General features: G+C 37.9%; 1 protein-coding gene across 2 annotated transcripts in view; it reads right to left on the reverse strand.

Moving 5' to 3' along the window:
• Nucleotides 1-23,299, reverse strand: part of Hibch (3-hydroxyisobutyryl-CoA hydrolase) — a 44,321-nt gene extending 21,022 nt beyond the window's left edge. Inside the window, exons 1-7 of one of the 2 annotated variants that reach the window (XM_013029572.1) lie at nucleotides 23,186-23,299; nucleotides 16,217-16,259; nucleotides 14,445-14,585; nucleotides 13,365-13,449; nucleotides 11,675-11,752; nucleotides 10,239-10,291; nucleotides 789-867 (exon numbers count right to left, since the gene is read on the reverse strand). In XM_013029572.1, the coding sequence (XP_012885026.1) occupies nucleotides 789-867; nucleotides 10,239-10,291; nucleotides 11,675-11,752; nucleotides 13,365-13,449; nucleotides 14,445-14,585; nucleotides 16,217-16,259; nucleotides 23,186-23,220 (514 nt within the window). In that variant the 5' untranslated portion in view covers nucleotides 23,221-23,299. Of the gene's footprint in view, nucleotides 1-788; nucleotides 868-10,238; nucleotides 10,292-11,674; nucleotides 11,756-13,364; nucleotides 13,450-14,444; nucleotides 14,586-16,216; nucleotides 16,260-23,185 lie in introns of both variants that reach the window. The other variant, XM_013029564.1, reaches the window with a different exon arrangement.
• Nucleotides 23,300-24,059: the final 760 nt, after the last annotated feature.

Below are 24,059 nucleotides of genomic sequence, written 5' to 3' on the forward strand. Positions count from 1 at the left end.
CCCAGGCCCAGAGTTTTGCCCCAGGACTGGCAAAAAAATAAACAAAACAAAACAAAACAAACAACAGAAAAAAACCAAGGGTTAGAAGTACAGCTAAGGAGTAGAGTACTTGCCTAGGATCTGCAAGACCTTTGGTCTGCTCCCTAGAACCACAAAAATATATAAACCAATGTGCACACTGCACATCAGACAATAAAGGAAAATAATCTCTAAGTATCAGAAGACAAGCAAGGTACAATAGCTCCAGTTTAATGCCTTGGGAGTTTCCAGGCCTGGCATAATCCTTCATTTGATAAATGAAGTTAAGAATCCAGAGAGACCCGGGCATCTATAATTACCAGAAAAGTGTACTAAGGAGGAGATAGCAAGAGAGAGTGCAGCAGAGAGAGGGGAGAGAGAAACAGAAAGACAGGAGGAGAGAGGGAAGAGAGAAGAGAGAGACAGAGACAGAGAGAGAATATGAACTCTGGGTATCTGAGAAATGGGCAATACATGTGTATGAGGCAACTTCATGAGACTAGGAAAAGATTAGGAGAAACTGAACTGGGAATCCACAAGAAGGCTGAGACAATGCGTTTCCCCACTAGTCAGACTAGCAAAAGTAATCATTCATAGGCACTGGACAGATGATGATGCCTGGGGGGAGGGAGGATCAGGAGGGTAATAATTAATTAGCATTCACATTAGCACTGCTCCAATTTTTCAAACAATAACAACAATAAACAAATCCAAAGTAGATGAAAGGAACAAACTGCTTGTAAGTAATTGAAAACTTTCTGGTATTTTACCTAGTCCTGTTTCTGGCATTGCAAAAACAGACCGTTCAGTAGCCACTCGGAATTGTCCGTGAACTGAGAGACCAACTCCCTACGGAAATAAGAAAAAAGATTTTGGCTTAACAGTATTGCAGAAATTAAAAGCATAAACCCACAAATATCATAAAGCAAATAAAATATATTTATTTCCCACCAGAATGTGTTACAAAGGATAGGTTGGAGGAAAGCTCTAAGCCACAAAATTTCAAATGAGCTCTCTGAATGAAAAACATAAGGAATCCTTGATATTTGAAATTGATTTGTTGTAACCATATACTCTTTGCCCTAACTCTGTCACTTCAAAATAGATGCAGTTTAAGACATGATAATGGGGCAAAGTGAGTGTAATCAGAGTATATTATGTGCACAAGAAAGTGTGGTGATGAAATTCATTAACACATACCAAAAAACACTGACTCTGCCCAGAACAACTTAGTGTTGTTTATTGGCAGCATAAATAATAACCATCACAAGCTAGTCCAATAAATATATATTGAACCTATCTTATTTACTTACATATTTTATCACTTTTCTCATAACACTTCATGAGGCCTTAAAATCAGTTACTAAAAGATTTGACTGAGAATCTACTTCAAACTTACATGTTATTTAAAAAGGTATGTATTATTATCGTCTTATGAGGAGTCCATGAAGACAAAGTTCATAAGCTTGAGCTTGCTCTTATCCCTGTAATTGCCTGCATTATTATGCTCTTTCTCCTCACTCAGAACTTCTTATTCTTGTAGTTCTTCTCATTCTTAATTCTTTTGAACCACTACTCTATCACTGACATCACAGAGTAAAGTAAGTTAAAATGTGTATTTGCTCTCAACAGGAGTTTGGTAAGCATTAGCTAAATATAAAGGGTTTCAGTTCTATTTGAGTCTTCTAGTTTTTCATTAAAAGTGCCTCAATTCAAATGCTTTCATACTCAGTTTAGTCACTTGCAAATAGTTAAAACTACCAAGCCTTTCTTTTTTTTTTGGGGGGGGTCAGTCATGGGGCCTGAACTCTGGGCCTGGGTGCTGTCCCTCGGCTCTCAGCTCAAGGCTAGCGCTCTACCACTTGAGCTACAGCGCCACTTCTGAATTTTTTCTTTTTGCTTATGTGGTGCTGAGGAATCGAACCCAGGGCCTCATGCATGTAAAGCAAGCACTCTACCACTGAGCCACCTTCCCAGCCCTACCAAGCCTTTCTTTAAGAAAATACTTAGACATATACATAATTTTGCATAAACTTTTTGTGCTATACTACTTAAAATTTAATAGATCATGTTCATAAACATGGAAATGAATAAAATTCTTTGGTCACTACATCTTTATGCCACCACCTATCAGTTATATCTACCATATTAGAGTCTCCTTATATAGACAGCAGAATTATGTTTTAGGTACTATGTTAGGACACAGTCAACTGAAAATATTAACCCCAATGAGATTGTACATACTTTATAATGAAATCTCACAGTTCTTATAAAAATAAAACACTAGTTACACTGATAATTTCCTTACATTTGGGAGGAAGGGTGGCACTGGGTTTTGAACTTAGGGACACTTGCCAGGCAAATGCTCAACTGGTTGAGTCATGCTCGCTATCTTTGTTTTAGATTATTTCTCAATTAGGGTCTTGCACATTGCCCAGTGCAAACTGTGATGCTCTACTGCACACCTCCTCCACACCATGTGTACCTCAGATTACAGGCATGCACCACCATTCTCAACTTGTTTTATGATACAGGGTCTCCATAACTCCCTTTCACCCCTAGACTGGTCTCAAACCACAATACTCCTTTTTGTACCTCCCATCTAGATAGATGTGTTTACATGTCTGTACCGTAACACTTGGTTCATCTATATTATTTTAAGAGCCCTTTCCTTGCATTTTATTCTCAACTTTTCAGAAATGTATTGCTAAGAATTTATAAGAAAATGTTGAGCTAAATTAGCAGTTTTTCAGTTGTCTTCTATGGATCCCAGGATTCAGAAGAATTGCCTCACAGCCGGGCGCTGGTGGCTCACGACTGTAATCCTAGCTACTCAGGAGGCTGAGATCTGAAGATCGCAGTTCAAAGCCAGCCTGGGCAGGAGAGACCGTGAGACTCCTATCTCCAATAAACCACCAGAAAACCGGAAGTGGCGCTGTAGCTCAAGTGGTAGAGCACTCGCCTTGAGCTGAAGAGCTGAGGGACAGCGCCCAGGCCCAGAGTTCAAGCCCCACGGCCGACCAAAAAAATATTAAAAAAAAAAAAGAAGAATTGCCTCACAGCTAGATCTCCAGGTCTTAACAATCAATATTGTCTCTGCTCTAATCCTTCTCCTTACTTCTCCCTACTCTTTTTTAAAAATGCATTTTATTGTAAAGATGCTGTACAGAGGGGTTACAGTTACATGATTAAGGTAATGACTACATTTCTTGATGAACTTTGTTTTTCTCCTACTATCCCTTCCTTTCCTCCCCCACTCCTCCCCAACCCAAGTTGTAAAGTTCATTTCCAACATAGTGTCTCGTGAGTATCACTGTTGCACTGTGTCCTTGTTTCAGTATTTTGTTATTCATTCCCCTTCCCCTCCCCAAATTTAATTAGCTATGAATTCCACATTTGGAGAAAGTACAACACTGAATAAAAACAAATGAAAAGGAAGTATGTGGACTATATGCTTAGAAATTCCTTTTATATTTCCTCTTACAGCTTCTGCTAGGTTACTAATATCTCAGCTAATGCATTTTTTTCATTTCTTAAAACAATTTTAAAGTGACTATTTTTTAAAAGATTTAAAATATGTGGGATTGGAAAGGGAAGAAATTCAAAAGTTCCCCTAAAAATATTAACTGAGTTCACAAAATTATTTCATCCCTTCTCAGGTTTCATTAAGCCCTAGATTCTATTAAATGCTTTTAAGAAAAACCTTCATGACAATATAAAGAAAGCTTTCTTATTTTCAATTGTCATTAGCAGTAACAAAGTCACTTCAAACCAAAGAGTACCAATTCTAACAAACCTTTGCAAGACATTAACATATTTTTATCTTAGAGGATTGTTCATTCTTTTCATAAAAAAGGACATGTCTCAAGTAACACTCATCAGTAGCTAAATATAATCTGATTGAAAAGCTCCCATTTAATGGCTCACATTCTATGTGGTTGGTCTATGTCCTATAAAACCATTTGGGAACCGTACAGGCTCACTGTTTCTAATCCCACTACCATTCCCAATCAATCACAACATACAGAAAGAAAGAGTTCAGCCACAAGCCTAGCTAACTCCATTTTGTCCCTTTCTAGCTCTCTTTTGCCTCTTTAACTTTTTGCCTTCTGAGTCTTTCTTCTGAGTAACAAAACCAGCAGAACTGATGGGTAAACATCTATGACAAGGGACTGAAATCATCCCCAAAGTATGGTGAGACTTGTAGAATATATCACCCCAATATAACTTCCCCAAACCAGAACTAAGGCAATAACCAAGTAGTCCACTGGTTTGACCAAGATAACCTGTGCTAACTTCCAACCCCTAGCTTTGTTTCCTTTGCTATACAACTCAAAATTCCTGTCAGCGCCTTGGAAACAGACCTGGGGTCACTGAACCCCTTTGATCTTCCCAAGGTGATCACTGACTAAAGCTCCTTTCTTGCTCTCCAGCACTGCTCATCTCTTCTGCATGTGGGGACAGGTGGCAGCTGAGTCTGTTGGCAGCCTCAGAGCTGAGCTTTATCCCTGTAACAATCCCTTCCTAAAACATACTTCCCAACTATTTTCATTATTGATCATGAAAAAAGGGTAAAAATTATTTTCTTCTACCCTGAGTTTTTAGCTGGAACCTCCATTACAGAAGACAGGTCAATAAAGAGAGAAAATAAGCAGGTGTACATGGGAGGTATAAATAGGAAAGTTGGACGTCTCCAAGAAGCAGCCTAGAACTCTAGTTTATATAGTCTCTTCAACTAAAGAAAGATATAGGGAGACAAGTTATAGGAAGATGTGCAGGAAAAGGATGGAAAACAAGAGTCATGTTTGTTTTACAGGATAAACATTGGTGTCTTCTCCACAGGTAGGTATTTCAGGTGATGCAGGCATCCCTCTCCTAGAGGAGAAGAGAGACAGAGAGAGAGAGAGAGAGAAAGAGAGAGAGAGAGAGAGAGAGAGAGGGAGGGAGAGGGAGGGAGAGAGACAGAGAGAGAGAGAGAGAGAAAGAGAGAGAGAGAGAGAGAGAGAGAGGGAGGGAGGGAGGAGACAGAAAGACAGACAGAGAGAGAGACTCCCTTACAAATACAGATTTTTCTTATGGTATAACTTTCCTTAGAAAAGGATAACTTGTACAGTTTTCAGAACTTTTCCTGTTCCTACTGTTTCTCAAATAGTCCTATGACAAAGTGATCTATTTGGTGTGTCATATCTTGTTTGTCTACAATTGCAATCCTTCTGTTAGAGCAACTTAAAGGTACTTTGAGAAACACAAAAACAAGTCCACTTTACACCCATAATTTGAGTTGGCTTGGAGGAGTCAATACTGTCTTCTTTATAAAATTTAAAGGTGGGGGGAGGGTTGGAGGAGGGAAACAAGTTTTCTTTAAATCCAGTTCAGTATACATAACTTCAAAAACTGCTTAAGGGCTGGGAAGGTGGCTCAGTGGTAGAGCGCTTGCCTTGCATGCATGAGGCCCTGGGTTGGATTCCTCAGCACCACATAAGCAAAAAGAAAAAAAGCCAGAAGTGGTACTATGGCTCAAGTGGTAGAGCGCTAGCCTTGAGCTGAAGAGCTGAGGGACAGCGCCCAGGCCCAGAGTTCAGGCCCCACGACCAGACTCAAAAAAAAAAAAAAAACTGCTTAAAGGGAAAGCCAACAAATTTAAATACTTTTTTTTCTTGGAAAGAAAATGAAGTATTATTTTAAGTATCTCTCTAGAAACAAATACACTAAAACGCCATAATTTTACAGAATTTTGATCAACTATGTAGAGAACCACTTAGTAACATTCATTGTTATTTTACTATATACCAAAATACTGAGTATATATTTGAATTTCAGAAACCTGCAACAATAGAATATAGCCTTCTCCTCTATAAAATGCTGTGTGATGGATAATGAAACATTAAAATAATGCTGGAGAAAAATACTTTCTACAGAAAAAAAAAAGTGATGGGGTAAAAATGAAGTTCTGTAGCGCCATCTTTTGGACTGCTAAATTTGCTACATTAGAAGAAAAAAATTACTGACCAAAATCAAAATAATCATTATTCATACTTTTTATTAAAGCCTATTTGCCTCATTTTATCCTGTGTTTAGTTTGTTAAATTAGCTGGTTATTGGTCTGAGTCTGTATCTTGAGTACCTGTGTAACAAACTATAACAAAACTCAACCTTAGTATACTTTAGTAAGCATCTATGTTTCAGCCGATCACAGGAAACCAACTAATTAAGACCATGCCCAAATGATGCAAATTTTACTTTTCCCCTTAGCTCAGTCTACAAAAATTACCTGCTTTTGCTGCCAAGCTGAGCTCACGAATGAGTGCTGTCTGACCATAAGATTTCTTTGCTCATTCCACTCAAAGCATTGTAAAAAGCATTAATTTGTAGAATTCTGACTAGAAGGGCTGATATAAAGTATACTTTTATTTAGAAAGTTATTCGTGCACTTTTCAGTAAATACAGAAAGAAAACCAGTGGGAAGAAGATTACACTTATTCAGTTCTACTCAAGACATCTGAGATTGCTATGTTCTTGTTGGGTTTCTTTCATGTTTAATTGGGGCCACATTTTCTTACATGCTATTGGTTATGCTTATTGCTTTTGCTTTCATCTTTTCCTCATTCCTTATATATCCACAAAGCAGTTATACAGCAGTACTTCCAGTTATTTCTTTTCCCCTGTTCTGAAGAACTTTCTTCATACAGTATTTTGTGTTTATATCTCTTTTCTTGAAGCAGGGCCTCATTATGTAACCCAAACTTCCACTTCCCAAGTACTGGGATTATAGGCATAAACCACCAATTACGGACACTCCAGAGCTTTTAATATCCCTAAGTTAGCACTTCCTTGAAAATAGAAGAACAACAAAACCATGGACAGTATCTACCAACTGGAAGACAGTCATTGCCTGCTCTTGATGATGCTTTCTCACTAGACACCTGCTAGTAGAATCTCTTTCCAAATGATGTGCAAGATCTAAGCCAATTCTTAGTACCCAAGAGGCTTCACTGAAGGTGGTTTTACAAGAGTAAGAGGAGAGACTTCTTCCTTTCTAAATAAATATTGAGTCAGTAGAATTTTTAGAACTTCACCCACTGATCTTGTACAACCTGCATACCTAAGTCCTATCTCTTGTATATATTTTAGAGGTCATTATCTGAATTTCAGCCCTTCCTAAGTAGGGCTGATACCAAAGGAATTCTCTGATCTATCTCTACTAAAAGCACTTCACCCCTATGTGAAAGGCCTGCTTTATGCCCAGAGAAAACAGAATGGAATGTTAGAGTGGCTGACAAGAATCTGTACAATTAAAAAAAAAAAGAATATGTACAAACAGACCTTCCTAATTTGCCTCTAACTTATTACCATTGGATCATATCACTCTTGTCCATCCATTCTTTTACTCAGCCATCTGTTCTGCATTGAAAATAAATATTAAACTACAGTTTCATTTCAGAAGTTCCTGTGACATTGTATAGCTTTGACAAATAGATGTGTCCCTCTTGACCATCTTCAAGCAGCATCAGCCATGATGGCTGGGTCAGAACAGAAGTTACTTTTTCTCCTCATCACCATCATTCTACGATCAACTCAATCCACCACCTCGCCATGTAGCCCCCTTTCTGACCACTCTCTTCTTTAAAGGATTGTCTTTGTTATACTCAGGATCATCCAATTCACCACTTGCTCTAAAATTATTTCATGTTAGCCAGTTAGATTTCTGTATAATAACAGAGGCAAAGCAAAAATGATTTGACAATTGGTTATCTACTTGTAGAAAACTAAAGCTGGATCCTTATATATCACCCTGCGCCAGAATCAACTCCAAATGGATCAAAGACCTTGGAGTCAAAACAAACACCTTGAAAACATTACAGGATAGAATAGGAAAAACCCTAGGTCTCCTTGGCGCAGGCCAAAATTTTCTTAATAGAGACCCAAAAACACAACAAAACAAAGAAAGGTTGGACAAATGGGATTGCATGAAATTGCAGAGCTTCTGCATGGCAAAGGACATAGCTTGCAGGATCAACAGAAAGCCCACAGATTGGGAGAAAATCTTCATTAGCCATACAACAAATAAGGGTTTCATGTCTAAAATATACCTGGAACTCAAAAAATTAAAATCCTCCAACAACAAATTCTCAAAGAAACCACTGCCCAATAAATAAGTGGGCTAAAGACTTAAAGAGAAACTTCTCTGAAGAGGAAAGAAGGATGGCCAATAGACACATGAAGAAATGCTCAACCTCCCTAGCCATAAAAGAAATGCAAATCAAAACAACATTGAGATACCACCTCACCCCAGTTAGAATGGCTATAATCAAGAACTCTAATAACAACAGATGCTGGAGGGGATGTGGACAGAAGGGAACTCTACTGCATTGTTGGTGGGAGTGTAAACTTGTTCAACCATTTTGGAAAGAAGTACGGAGGTTCCTCAAAAGACTCCACATAGAGCTCCCTATGACCCAGCAATCCCAATTTTGGGCATTTACCCAAATGATCACAAACAAAACCATACTAAAGCTACGAGCACAACTATGTTTACTGCAGCATTATTTACCATAGCTAAGATATGGAACCAACCCAGATGCCCATCAGTAGATGAATGAATCAAGAAAATGTGGTATATATACACAATGGAATTCTATGCCTCCATCAGAAAGAATGACATTGTCCCATTTGTCAGGAAATGGAAAGCCTTGGAAAAAATTATATTAAGTGAAGCAAGCCAGGCCCAAAGAAACATAGGTCCCATGGTTTCCCTTATTTGCAATATCTAGTATATGTCTGAAACAAGCAGAAACCATCAGATAAGTGATGTTAAGTGAAATGAACCCCAAGATAAGGACACAAGTGGTTTTTTTCTTTCTTGCTATTGTTGCTAACATATTTATAAGATGATTTCTTTGTTGCTTTGTATGTCCCTCCTGCATGGTATAATCCCTGTTTTCGCTGTATTTGATGTTGGTATAATTTGGAGAGGGGAAGGGAAAAAACAAATTATTTAAATAGGGATACAGGTGGACCCATTGCAACAATGAGATGTACAAGTCGTTATGTCAAAAAACGAACTTTACAACTTTGGCGGGGGTGGCAGAGAGATGGGAAGGGATAGGAAGGGGAAACAAAGAAACAAAGGAGGAGGCAACAATGCTTGATAAGAAATGTACTCATTATCTTGCCCATGTAATTGTAACTCCTCTGTACAGTATTTTCACAATAAAAAAAATAAAAAAAGAAATGTACTCATTATCTTGCCCATGTAATTGTAACTCCTCTAAATGGTATTTTCACAATAAAAAAAATGATTTGTCAATGGGCAGAAATACCATTTTAAAGAATTTCATATAAATTAAAAGCACTAACCAAGGCCTGGTGATATATGCCTGTATGATCTCAGAAACCAAAAGGTTCAAGCAGGATCATGAGTACAAGGCCAGACTAGCTTCATAATAAGTTCAGACCAACCTGGGCTACACAGTGAATTCCTGTCCCAAAATCTTTAAGCATTTCTGGTAAAGTTTTATGTACTAGCTATGATTAGCCAACCATTAAAAGCCTAGAAAAACTTAACATGCCTGTGGACCCAGCAACTCAGGAGATGGACATGAGAAGGATTGTGGTTCAAGGCCAGTCAGACAAAAAGTTACTGTGACATACATCTCAATAAATAAGCCAGGTGTGGTGGTATACACCTGTAACCAGAGCTACTCAGGAGCTGTAGGTAGAAGGATCATGGTCCAAGGCCCACTCCAGAAAAATAACTTGAGATCTCATTTGAAGGGGGAAAAAAAAACGCAAAAGAGGATTAGGGGGTATGGCTCAACTGTTAAGAGTGCCTGCCTAGCAAGTATAGGTCCTGAGTTCAAACCCTAATACCACCTAAAATTTAAAAAAAGAAAAACAAAAACAACAACAGCTGAGAATATATTCCAGTGGTAGTGTATTGATTCTTAGAATACGCAAGACCATGAGTTTGATTTCCAACACAAGAAAAAGGTCCTATAGGTAAAAAAAAGTACAAACACTCTGGCAAGCTACCTAATTTAAAAAATTAAAATATTATACACTGTAATTGAATTACAATTCAAAATAATTGGATTAAACTCCAAATCACATATGATTTTGTTTCAATGGCTTATATTGTATTATATTCTTCACTTCTGTTTAATAATTTTAGCTTGTTTTGAGTATAACTCACATCAATGAAAAGAGTAGCATCTACTTACACCTCCCATTGTGATCCCATCAATAAGTGCAACATATGGTTTCTGACAAGAGCCTAAAAGAAATAGAGCTATAATGTTAGTTGTAATATTTAAAATAGTTACCTTTTTGTTTGAAAAACACATTATATATATCTATTTTACCAAGGAAACTTTTATAAAACATATTAATATTCATAAATAAATATGCAATTTTAGATGTTAATCTAAGCACAATACAGATTATTTGTTATCATTTAACAACTCAACTTTCAAGTGGAAATAAAAGAATGTTTTGTTTTAGCTATTGAGAAGTAAATTCTGCCTTAATAAGGCACCAATGTCTATGTACACAATTGGTTTTCTTTTCTTTTCTTCCTCCTGCCCCCCACTGGAGCCAACATTTTCAGTCCAACATTTTGCTTATTAATTAAGAAAGATTGGCACAGTTTTGGATGTAAAGAACAGACAGATGTCCATTCAGTTTGGCTCACTGAGCTTAAGTGGGAAACTTGCCCTGTACCCCAGTCCTACTCATAACCCATAGAAATTACAGAAAAAGCAATTTCTACTTTTATATCCAATTTCACATCAATGAAGGAAAGTCCCCAGGTGTCAGGAACACAAAAGAAACTTGAAGCCAATAGTTGAGTGGAAACAATAGTTAAAGATTATGAGCTAGCCAATCAGCTAAATGAATAAAATTTCAGTTAGGAGCTCTTCCACTTGCAATGAAAACTAGAAGAACTTCACTGGTTGATTTTAGAACTCATAAGAACACAAGCCCTCTGCCCAGGAGAGAAAAAAAATCCAAGAAAGTAGATGTTCCATCACTTGATAAACAACCAGACAAAACAAAGCACTCTTAACAAATAGGGAACAAAGTAATAATACCCTCTTGCTACAAGGAGATATGAAACCTTCAAAACTTTGCTTCCATTGAAACCTACAACTTTGACCATAAAAATTTTTTCATTGTGGAGTTCCTTAAGAATTAAGAAATGATTCATTTTACATAGAAAGCTGAGCCCCAAGATTTTGTTTCCCACAAAGCTAGATATATGATCAGAAATCGCTATTTTTTAATTTATTTAAATTTAATTTTTATTGTTATTATAAGGTGATGTACAGAGATGTTACAAGTTACTTAAGTCAGGTAATGAGTACATTTCTTTTTGGACAATGTTACCCATTCTCTCACTCTCTTCCAGCTTTTCGCTCCCATCCCTATCCACAGTTGAATCCCTATTTTAATATTAACTTTATAACAAATACAAGTAGAGTCTACCAAAATTAAAGTGTAATTCTTCTGGAATAAGCAGTCAGAAAGTTCAACCAATTTTATTTATGCCCAATACATTGTACATAAAAGTTTCAATAAGAGTGCCTATTTTAACCAATCATACCGTCCTCCCCATTTCTCCATTGTATTTTTAATGCTCTCAACAGAGTATACCTACCAATAGTATTGTTCAGTAAATATTCTTCTCTGAAGAAATCCTGAGCCAGATTCTGCTTTGTCTTTGCAGCTTCTGAGACTGCTATGGAAGGAAAGAAGGAAACACATTGCAAATCAAAAAAGTGTTTTCTAATCAATATAGTCAAACAGATTAAAAATACTGTGGTAAGTACTGGAGTGAAGGTTCTAAAAGGGCTTAACACACTTAAACTGCCCATGTTACAGACATATTACACTTAGACACAGACCAATTGTTAACATTTTAAGGCAAAAATTTTTGTTCGATATGCTGGTGTATTATGGCATATATTTCATAATTCCCAAGGTAGGCTATAAGGTAGGCCATAGGCTTCCCCAAAGCTAGTCATATGTTCGAATTTTTCCTGCTGTCTCTTGGAGCTGGTCATGAAGACATTCTCGGCCTCACTTGTCCAGAGCAGATGCCCTCATTTGAGGAGTCCTGTACCAGACCTGGGAGAAGGAATGTTGAACAGAGGCCAAAAGGAATGTGAATGTGCAGGCAGCGGGCTTCCTTCCTCTATTAGCATTCATCATGCCCTTTTCATCCAGTCACAATTCCATGTAGCTATCCATGCTCCATTGCTCATGCAATGAAGGCTCCATAAAAATCCAAAAGGATAGAGTCTGGAGACTTGAACAGGGTAGTTCAGCTAATGGATGCTCCTCACTTCTTTTCCCATATCTTTCCCTGTGCTCTATACGTTAATGTCCTGTATCCTTTATAATAAATACCCTTATAATAAACCAGTACATTCTCTTGATTTCTACAACCATGCAAGCAAACTAACCAAATTCAACAAGTAGCTTATGGGAAGTTGGGTTTATACCCAGTGAGTCAGGAGCATAGGCAAAACAAACTTGGGTCTTAACTATTGGTATCTAAAGTGTAGGGGAAGGGAGCCATGTTGAGAATTGAGCCCTTGATCTTGGGATCTGGACACTACCCCCACCTAGATAGTGTCAGCACTGAATGGAATTATAAGACAATCAACGTCATCCTCAACAAAATTGCCTGCTTAGTATGTGAGGAATAAATCCCACACATAAAAGTGATCTGTGTAGTAAGTAGCAGAAGAAACAAAATTTGGGTCCATTTTTCCATTTACATTCTCAGACTTACTATGTTCAGATTATACTACTTTGACAAAATTATGTGAGTTTCAGATCTAAACTTTACTACATGTACAGTGAAGTCAAAAACAAATCTCTAAACTGTAACCCTTCGTACACCTTCGCAATAAAAAAAATCTCAATTCCCCTCACTTTCTAACACTAACAACAAAAGGTTAGGTCTCTATTTTCTAATTTCTTAATAATTATTATCTTTAATGGTTCTAGAAAATAAGATGAATTATAAACATCCTCAAATATTTACCTTTGTCAGTTCTTTTTTTTTTTTTTTTGGTCATGGGGCTTGAACTCTGTCCTTACACTCTTCAGCTCAAGGTGAGTGATCTACCACTTGAGGCACAGCGTCACTTCTGGTTTTCTAGTGCTTTATTGGAGATAAGAGTCTCATGGACTTTCCTGCCCGGGCTGGCTTTGAACTGTGATCCTCAGATCTCAGCCTCCTGAGTAGCTAGGATTACAGGCAGGAGCCACAGGTGCCCTGCCCCTTTGTCAGTTCTTATCAGAAAAAAAAATCACTAATATAGGAGAAGGGAATTCACCTCTTACATCACCACCAGCACAGAAAGCCTTTTCTCCAGTCCCCTTTATAATAATCAGAAATGTTTCAGGATCTTGTTCCCATTTCTATTCAAACAGAAGAAGATGGTATGAGCAAACTGTAAACATAAACTCATTCAAGATACATCCATATGTGTACATATACATACATGTGTATAGATACATTGATGGTTTTATAAAACATATCTAGAGGAGTGGATCTCATTCATTTCCTTAAGCATGGAATGAACTCCATTTTCTCTTCTGAGATAAATTAAGAGTGTATTCCATAAAAGGCTCCTGCTTGAGTACTTTGTGATCAGATTTCTTCATGGCATCACAAAATTAGTAAGCCAATTAATATTGATTAATATTAATAATATCCCATTACAGTATATGGTTCCAATTGAGCCCAAGATGAATAAATAAGGGCTTAATGATAGATTACATAAATTTGTAAGTCTGGTGAATAGCACAAAGATTGCTGATAGAGCAATTGTCATAGAGCTCTGTTCTAAGAAAAATATGCACATAACAGAATAAACAACTTACGATGTTGATGAAATATGGAATTGACTTGAATTTGGTAAGGATGACGAATAGACAAGCAGGATGGGGCACTAGGTAGAGCTGAGTAGTAGAGCAATTGTTTAGCATTTGTGAGTCCCTGGGTTTAATCTCCAGCACCACCAAAAAAATAAATGAATAATAAAAATAGAATAAAAGAATCAAGAGGCAAGTATTTTGAAAAGAATTGTCTTGAAACCAAAAGGTGACTGTCATGTGCAAGAGATTAAAACCTGCTAACTTATACTCAAAAGTAGAGCCAGGTTCACTGTTTGAAAGGTCAGAGGAACAAAGAATGGCAGACAGCTACCTAAAAGCTTCTGGAAAGGGCTGTCTCATGAAGAAAGGGTTTCCTATCACCAAGGGCATTCAATGATTATTACACTTGAAGGAACTGAGGGCTCAAGAATCAATGGGGTCAGGGTGCATATGCAAGAGAGTTCTGAAATTCCTTCTGATAAAATTCCAGAAACGTTGCAAAGAATCTAAATAAATGCTTTCAGAAAATGACAAACCTTCAGCTGGGAGTAAATCTGCCGAACCATATTCAGGGACAGCGCATTGAGGAACTTTGGTCTGTTTAGTGTTATCACTCCTGCACAACCTTTCCTTTCCAACAACACTTCTCCCAAGCCTGCCGAGTGTGTAGACATGCTCTGTGCAGATTTTAAAAAAACCCAAAAAACAAAAACTTAGTGAAAATATTTCATCATAAGCTCATAGCAAATCTTTCATATTAATAACAAAAGGAATGGATAGCTAGGCATATCTCAAAAGTTTTGGAGACTGTAAGTGAACAAATTCCAAAGTAAATTACACATACCTTTTGAATTATTTATTTTTATTTCTGAGTGAATTACATGATTTAGAATCCCCTCATCCCCTAGCGTGGAATTCCCTGGACTATAACATACTCCTAAAGTTTTTACTTTATTATTATTATTTGAGTTCTGTTATGTGTTAAGAATACAAAGTCAAAGAAAAGATAACAAGTCTTAAAAAGTGACATCTGGGCTGGGCTTTGATGTATGTAAAGAAAAAGAGAGACAAGAACTACTAGGTAGAAGAAACAGTACATGCTAGGCAAAAGACAATTGATATTTGATAATGTTAGTGTGTTAAATATGAATGAAATATGGCTGGTGGAGGAAAGGAATAATGGTGGGATAAGCAGGAAAAGCAGTTTGAGGCCAGGTGATAAAACTTCAGATTTGCATGTTACAGAATTGGGAAGAGATAGATTCCTGAACACTAACTTAGGGGCTTACACTATATACTTAATGTAACGTACAGTACTAATATAACACCTATAGGAATAGGAATTAACTAATTTTCTAAGAATCCATTACATACAATCACTAAAGTTCATGGTGCCACCAACCGTAACACCTTTTACTTATTTTTATATATTTATTATAAAGGTGATGAACAGGGGGTTACAGTTATATAAGGGAGGTAATGAGTGCATTTCTTTTGAATTTTGTTATCCCCTCCCTCATTTTCTCCTACTTACCCCTCCGCAAGCTATAAAGTCCATTTCCAACATAGTGTCTAGAGCAAGTATCATTGTTGTATTAGTTCGTCTTAACACCTTTCTTTATACAAACACAATCCTATAAACCTCACATAGGAACAGTGTGGAAAGTAAAACAGGAAGTTAGGTACACTGGAGAATTATAACTGGAGGTACCTACTGGCAGAGTGCTTGCCTAGCATGGACCTGGCTGGCTCAATCCTCCATATTGAAAAAAAAAGAACTGAAAAATCTTAACTGGAATATGCCAGTTCAAACTACACAACATGCATGTAGCAAAAATCTAATAAAATGCAACAATCCATCTTTTATAAAATCATGTTGCACTTTTAATGCTGAAATTAATTTTTACTAAAATTCATTTTCAGGCAAAAATGTTTGTATTTACCTATAAGAACTTCAGGGAAGGATATTAAAAACAAAAGACTAGCAGGCACTGTGGTTCATGAGCCTAACTACTCAAAAGGGAGGCTGAAAGAGACTAAATGTCTACATTGTAGACTCATTATGTAAGTCCAAGCAACTCAACTTACCCATGTTCAGTGGTATAACTAAAACTATATTTTTGCTATATAATATTGATACATAAACTTCATAGGAGATAGCAAGTATAACATTACAAAACCAAGAATAATAATGCTCTAAGAGTAAGAAAAACCTGTTAGTCCTGTTTTACCTGACTTCCCTATAATAACAACATGTTAAGTTAAACACTGTAAGTAATAAGGCCAGCAAAGTGAAGTCCAAACTTACCAAATGTTGTAGAATGATCCTGGTTCTTTTAAATGAACCAAACCTGAAACACATGTAAAATACGATGAGCATGGTCCAGGGGCAATCATGTCTCCATTTTCAAACTCTATAATTCTTACTTAAGCCCCTTCCAAAAGTTATTACAGCACTGGGGAGGGCATGGCTTAAGTGAGAGAGAGCACAACTGTGTACATAGTCAACACTAAGCCCTGAGTTCAAATCCAGTGCCACCAAAACAATAAGGCATTAGAACAAAATATCTTTAAAGGACTTAACTCTCATTCATTGCTGAAAGATTCAGCAATGAAATGAGAGCCATTTTGGAAGAGTTTGTTGTTTCTTACAAAATTAAATATATTAATATATTCTTGTCATATAATACAGAAACCCACTTCTTGAGTTTTGCCAAATGAGTTGAAGACCTACATCCACAAGAGAAAACCTGTGAGCCAGGAACCAGTGGCTCAAACTTGTAATCTTAGATACTCAGGAGGCTGAGATCTGAGGCTTATGGTTCAAATTTCATGCTCAGGCATGAAATTCTGTGAGACTCATCTCCAGTTAACCACCAAAAGCTAGAAGTGGAGCTGTGGCTCAAGTGGTAGAGTAAAAAAGCAAAGAAGCTCAGAGATAGTACCCACGCCCTGAGTTTAAGCCCCAGGACCACACATGCACACACACACAAACACACACACACACACACCTGCATATGAATTTTTTGCTAACTCCATCCACAATTGCCAAAAGGTATCAGTAACTAAGATGTCAAAACAGAATGAGCTATCTTCACTCACACACACACAGACACACATGTACACAAAACACATGAATGCATGTAAAAACATGAGGAAATGTGTGCAAAGCAGAAGTTAATCTGAAAAGACTACCAAATACATGAATTACAATGTGAATATACTGAAGAAGGCAAAATTATAAAGTCAAGAAAAGAGTCACTAGTTGGCAGAGGTTTGGGGAGGAAGCATGGGCAGGTGGAGACAGACATGTTTAGGACAGTGGGACACATTTGCGTGACACTGAGCAAATGAAATTGAGCGTGACACATTGTTCAACTTTTCTGTAAACCTTAAAAATGCTCTAATAAGTATTAATGTGAAGTGTTTGGTAAGGATGCAATAACATGGGCATTTTCAGACACTGCTAAGAGATTAGTACTAACTTTCTAGTAAGCAGAATGAAAAACAGATTCACAACCTTTAAAAGTTTAACTGTGTGTGATGGTATACATCTGCAGTCCCAGATAAACAGGAGCTGAAGCAAGAGGATCACTTAAGCCCAGGAATTCAAGTCTAGCTTGGACGACATAGCAAGAGACTCTATCTGGATACTGTTTTTTATTTTAATTTTAATTTAATTTTTTGTTGTAAAGATATTGTACAGAGGAGTTACAGTCACACAAATAAGGTAATGAATACATTTCCTATGGAGCATTGTTACCCTTTCCTTTGTTTTTCCCCTACCATCCCTTCCTTCCTCACCTCCCCAACTCCTCCCTCCCCTGCTCCCCCAAGTTGTAAAGTTCATTCTCAACATAGCATCTCGTACCTCTCATATGATACAATGGGTCAACCTGTATCCTTATTTCAGCATTTTGTTATTTCCTTCTCCTCCCCAAGTTATAAAAATGTATATACAAGATGCAGAGCACAGTTATATTAAGTGAAGTAAGCCAGGCCCAAAGAAACATAGGTCCCTTGGTTTTCCTTATTTGCAATAAACTAGTATATGTCTAGGACAAGCAGAAAAGGTCAAAAGCTATGTATATATGACCATATAAGATGATGCTAAGCGAGATGAACCCCAAGAGGTTTTGTCTTTGTTGTTGTTTTTAATGTACTTATAATGTACTATGTGATTTTTTTTTGTTTCTTTTGTATGTCCTTCCCCCATGGTATAACCAGTTTTCAGGGTATTTGATTCCAGTGCCCTGCATCTTGTATAGACATTTTTCTAATTTGGGGAGGGGAAGGAAAATAACAAAATGCTGAAATAAGGATACATGTTGACCTATTGTACCTATGAGATGTACAAGACACTATGTTGAAAACCAACTTTACAACTTGGGGTGGGGGGGAAGAGTTGGGGAGGTGGGGAGGGGAAAGGATGGTAGGGGTAAAACATAGGAGGAGGTAACAATGCTCCATAGGAAATGTACTGATTACCTTACTCATGTAACTGTAACCCTTCTGCACAGTATCTTTACAATTATATATATATATATATTTTTTTTTTAAAGATGCAAGGCACCAGAATCAAATACAGTGACAACAGGGGTTATTCCATACAAAAGAACATACAAAAGAAACAAAACATTACATAGTACATTAAAAACAACAGCAACAAAGAAAAAACTCTTGTGTCCCAATCCTCAGGTTCATTTCGCTTAGCATCATGTTAGATGATCATATGTATATAGCTTTTGACCTTTTCTGCTTGTCTGGTAAGATTATCATAGATGTATACTAGTTTTTGCAAATAAGGGAAACCATGGAAGAAATGCAAATCAAAACAACATTGAGTTCCACCTCACCCCAGTTAGAATGGCTATAATCAAGAAATCTAGTAACAACAGATGCTGGAGGGGATGTGGCCAAAAGAAAACCCCACTGCATTGTTGGTGGAAGTGGAAACTTGTTCAACAACTTTGGAAAGCAGTATGGAGGTTCCTCAAAAGACTACTCAGAAAACTCCACTATGATCCAGCAATCCCACTTTTGATTGAACATTTACTCAAATGATCACAAACAAGGCCATAGTAAAGCTACCAGTACAACTATGCTTATCACAGCATTATTCACCATAGCTAAGATATGGAACCAACCCAGATGTCCCTCAGTAGATGAACAGAATAAGAAAAGGGTATATATACACAATGGAATTCTATGCCTCCATCAGAAAGAATGACATCGCCCCATTTGTTAGGAAATGGAAAGACTTGGGAAAAAATTTTATTAAGTGAAATAAGCTAGACCCAAAGAAATATATTTTATTAATTTAAAAAAATCTTCCACTTCCATCTAGTAATTTCACAAGCATTTGCAGTTGATTTATACAGATGTTCACGGCAATTATTTATGTGAAGGAAAAAACTCGAAACAAAATATCTAATACAAGCTGATCACTCCTGCAATCCTTAGCTACTTAGGAGGCTGAGATCTAAGGATCATGGTTTGAAGCCAGCCCAATAAACTACCAGATAAATCGAAGTGGTGTTGTGGCTCAAGTGATAGAGCTCTAGCCTTGAGCTGAAGAGCTGGGGGACAGTACCTTTAGTTCAAGCCCCATGACTGACCAAAAATAAAAGTCTAATACAGCAATGTTTTTAAAGGCACACCCATAAAACAGCTACTAAAATACTTACTTAAATACTTACATCATGTAAAAATAGTTATGACACAACTTACAACAATACCAAAACCACAAGTTACAAAGCAACAGTTTCTAATTTTGTTATTTAAAAATGCTTAGGCTAGGAATACAAAACGTCTAGTGAAACAAGCTAGACTTACAGTTTTTTCAAGAATCTAAATCTTAAACAAAAAAAAATTTAGTTGGGTGGAAGACTTCTTTGGGGTGAAAAATGGAGTGGGATAGAAAACATAAGAAAGGCAGAACACGATTAGAAATATTATGTGTGCAAAGGTCACAATGAAACATATAAAACATTTGTAAGAAACTTAAAAGGGGAAAGGTTGGGGGAGGAAGGATAAGGAAGAGTAATAGAGGAGGATAAATATAAACCAGAAACATTGTATGCATGCATGCAAATGAACCCGCACTGCTGAAATGCATACTTAAGAAGTTCAAAATGTATGAAGAGAAGTCACAGCAGGAATCAATATCCACAGTAGCATGACAGGAATTGTTCACATCTGCAGACCCAGATTTTAGCTGATGGAACTAATTTTTTCAAGGCTACTTTGAGGTCATAAAAAGAATAGCCAAAGGCAAAGGAGAAGAAAAAGTGAGTAAGACCATGTTTACCACTTGTAACCACATATTAGATGTCTGAATTTATACTTTAAAACTGTAATCTAAGGACCTTTGAGGAATTTTTGTTTCTTTCCTCTTTGATATATTCTTATTGAATACTACTATAAAAAAGAAGGAAATCAGTCACTTGAGTCAGTCACACTTTTCATCTCTGGCCTAGTATTTGAAATTTGCTCCACAAGTAAAATATTCTCTCATCCTAACTAATAACTCCTATTACAATCACCCCCCGAGGACTCATAAAAAATTCCAAAGCTCAAGTCATATCCAAGACTAATTAAATCAAAGACCACGGGGTGGGATATAGGCGTAAGTATTTTGTTTTAAGCTCTACACAATGACCACAAAAGGCAGTAATGTTGCCATTAAAAGCAATACCTGATAAAAAGTAAACTAAAGTGACAGATTATAACTTACTAGGGAGTATTCTCCTCCCTCTCCCCTCCCTGGGTGGGGCTTAAAATCAGGGCCTGTGCACTGTCCCTGAGCTTTTCCTGTTCAAGGCTAGTGCTCTACCACTTTGAGCCACAGCACCACTTCTGGTTTTCTGCTAGTTAATTGGAGATAAAAGTCTCAAGGAGTTTCCTCCTCCAGCTGGCTTTGATCCTCAATTCTCGGATCTCAGCCTCCTAATTAGCTAAGATTACAAGCATTAGCCACTAGCACCCCATCTATTAAGGAGCATTTTAAAATCAACTTCCCATATATTTTTTGAAAAATCTGAATATCCTTATCCTAATACAGTATTACTAAAAATGATTTTCATCCTGATTCTATTTGTATACATAAGTAAAAACACTATATAACAAATGAAGAAAAGAGCCTGGGGCCTGAAAGAAAAGTTAAAAGACCACAGACAAGCTGGAAGTCACATGCATGGACAATCACAGAGGAAGAAGAACCTCTCCACTGTCTGCAAAAAAGAAAGAAGCTGCCCTTGGAAATGTAATGGTGGTAAGATTGATGCCTGGGCTGCAAATGTGGTTTTGTTGTGGTTACTTGGATTTGATAGTGCAGTGTTTTAAAGCCACAAGCATTCATCTAGCTAACAACACTACATGTTTCCTGACCTCTAAATTTTGGGTTACATTTCCTGGCACAGAAAAATATAACAGCATTAAAGACTGACCCTCTAATCAACTAAGAAACAACTAAGTCAAAATAGAAGAGAACAGACAGCCAAAAGAGCAAGAACCAAAACAAAGTAGTTAAAGGAGTAGAAAGCTGATGGGCCATGAGGGGAAGAAAATAGTATTATCAACAAGTTAAAGATCAATTCTTTTTAAGAGTATGACCTTCTCCTTCTCACATCTATACTTTTGCATTAAGACCCTTACAAGAGTTGTTAACCAAATTCATGTTTGTCTAATCATTTATTTAATATCTGCTCTTTCAGATGTCAAGGGCATCTGGAAATCTTATGTAAAGAACAGAAGAAACACATAGTCCAGAGATAACAGAAATGCCTAAAATATTAAGTACTGTGGTACTCATGAAGCAAACTGAAGCCAAAAATTTTGAACTCCAAGCCTTCAAATTTTTATTTAGTTCCACAAGCAGGAGAGTATTCCTGCAAGTATAAAACTTGGTTAATATTAATCTAGCAGTATTGTATAGAACTTACTAAATTGGGAGGCAGTCTGTCAGTCAAGCTTCCACAAAATGAACGAGTGACAAATTTGAGAATGCATATAAATTTGTTTGGGAGTGTGAGAGAACTTAGATAGCATTGGGAACCCAGAAGTTGGTGGATGTAAAGAGTAACATTTGGATGCATTTGGGTGCACTTACTCTTCAATGGAGACATTCAAATAGTTTTCACCAGCACCAGAGCTTACAGTAAATAAGGCTAGACAACTAAATTGTCCATTATCTTCAGGAAAGTGGGTCTGGGGGCAAAATATAAAAAATAAATTCAAAGGCAAAGCTGGCACTGGAACAGATTGGTAAGAGTGATAATAGGAACATATGACAGTGCTAAAGAAACCAAAGAAGACCAGAGTTCAAGCAGAATTGCCCAACAATGCCAGCCATGGAAAGCAGGCCCTTTCCCTCTCTGTCATGGTAATCCCTTTCGTATTTGTGGATTACACTACTGTAGACTGGACGGCCTTGGCCTCACCTCTGTTTTGCTAGGGAAAATCGTATTCCAGGGCTGCCTCAGGAAAACCACCTCTAATCAAACCCCCCAAGCTAGTCCTGATCTAACATAGTCAATCCGCATCCTGAAAGCTAGGATGGAATAACGAGGAGAAGCATGGAAATGATCGTCTCTTCTAATTAGGCTGTTAAAAATCTGTTTCTCAAATAATTTGGTATTACTAACCATGTCAAAAAAAAAAAAAAGGCAGCAATGAGTGTACGCACTCTCTCCAAGAGCTGGATAACTGTAAAGTACTAAAAAAGCAAAAAGTGTTAAAAAAAAAAAAGTATCCACATCGAACAAAGGTTTGAGAAGCAGGCCAGTGGATACAATGTTGGACTCTTTTGCAACAGTAACTATTAACTTCCGCACAAACTTTTTGTCCCTTTGTGGGAAAACATCAAGCAAACTGTTAGGGCTTTGCACACGGGACAGTCGTCCTCATTTGATCAGGACAAGCGCTGGCTCCAAAGCAAATACACCCTCACTTTCTGAAAGGATGATGACCCGATTTCCGCGAGGAACACTTTCAAAGAGCTAACGTCTGCACACATCTCCCCCAACCCCAAGCCACGTTCAGGGGCCTGCGAACGGCAGCCGCCGGGGTGAAGCTGGAGCCGTCCGACACAGCCCAACCATCGAGTCTCACCACCAGCACCAGACAGCCGGCAACGCGCGAGTGTGCTCGCGGCGCGCAGCAGCCCAGGCCGGAGGACTGGCCGGGCGGGCGAGCGGACACCCCGGCCCTTCTCCCAGCTGGGCGAAAGTAGCCAACGGCCCCCGCCACCGCTCTGCTGGCTTCTTCGCCCACTCACCTCGACAGCAACCTCCACAAGTCTTGTTGCCCCATGCCCACAATATTTGTCTGAGTTAAAGCCGTCGGGAGGGCCGCAGCAAGTCCGTACCCGGCGTCAGCCCCGCCCACTTCCGTGAGACACCGAGAGGTCCTCCGAACCGCTAGAGCGGCCCCGAAGCCAGCTGTTTTGTTTGGTTGTGAGCTGCCAGGGGGCGGGGCAAAATAACCTCTTGAAGAAATTGGGTTGCGAGTTAGGGGCGTGGTCAGAATCGGAGGCGGGGTGAAAGCCAAAGCAGAGAAGATACTGAGGCCAGGAGAAAAGAAAAAAAGGAAAAAACAAAAAAGAGAGATTGCCCTCTAGAGGCTGTCTTGGGTAAAGACGAAGCGGTCATCCAGGTTTGGCCTGCTGCTAATAGGACAGAGTATTTTGGTAAAGACTTCTCTATTTTAACTAGGGTGAAGTGGAATCTCTCAGTGTTATGATTGGCATTCCTTTTATGGCCAGAGATGTTGAGCATTCTCCACGTGTCTATTGGCCAGTCTTACTTCTTCTGAAAAGTCTCTCTTTAAGTCTTCAGCCTATTTATTAACTAGGTTGTTGTTTCGTTGAGGATTTGTGGGGTTTTTTTGGGTAAGGGGAAAGAACAGGTAATTTTTTTTTTAGCCCTTGTCGAATGCATAGCTAGTAAAAATCTCCCATTCTGTGGGATTTCTATTTATCTTGCTAGCTATGTCCAAACAACACTGAGATTCCACCTGCCCCAGTTAGACTGGCCATTATCAAGAAAACTAATAATGACAGATGCTGGTGGGGATGTGGCCAAAAGGAAACACTATTACACTGATGGTGGGAATGTGAACTAGTTCAACCACTCTGGAAAGCAGTATGGAGG

This window comes from Dipodomys ordii, unplaced genomic scaffold (genome assembly GCF_000151885.1).
Source record: "Dipodomys ordii isolate 6190 unplaced genomic scaffold, Dord_2.0 Scaffold5, whole genome shotgun sequence".
NCBI lineage: Eukaryota > Metazoa > Chordata > Mammalia > Rodentia > Heteromyidae > Dipodomys > Dipodomys ordii.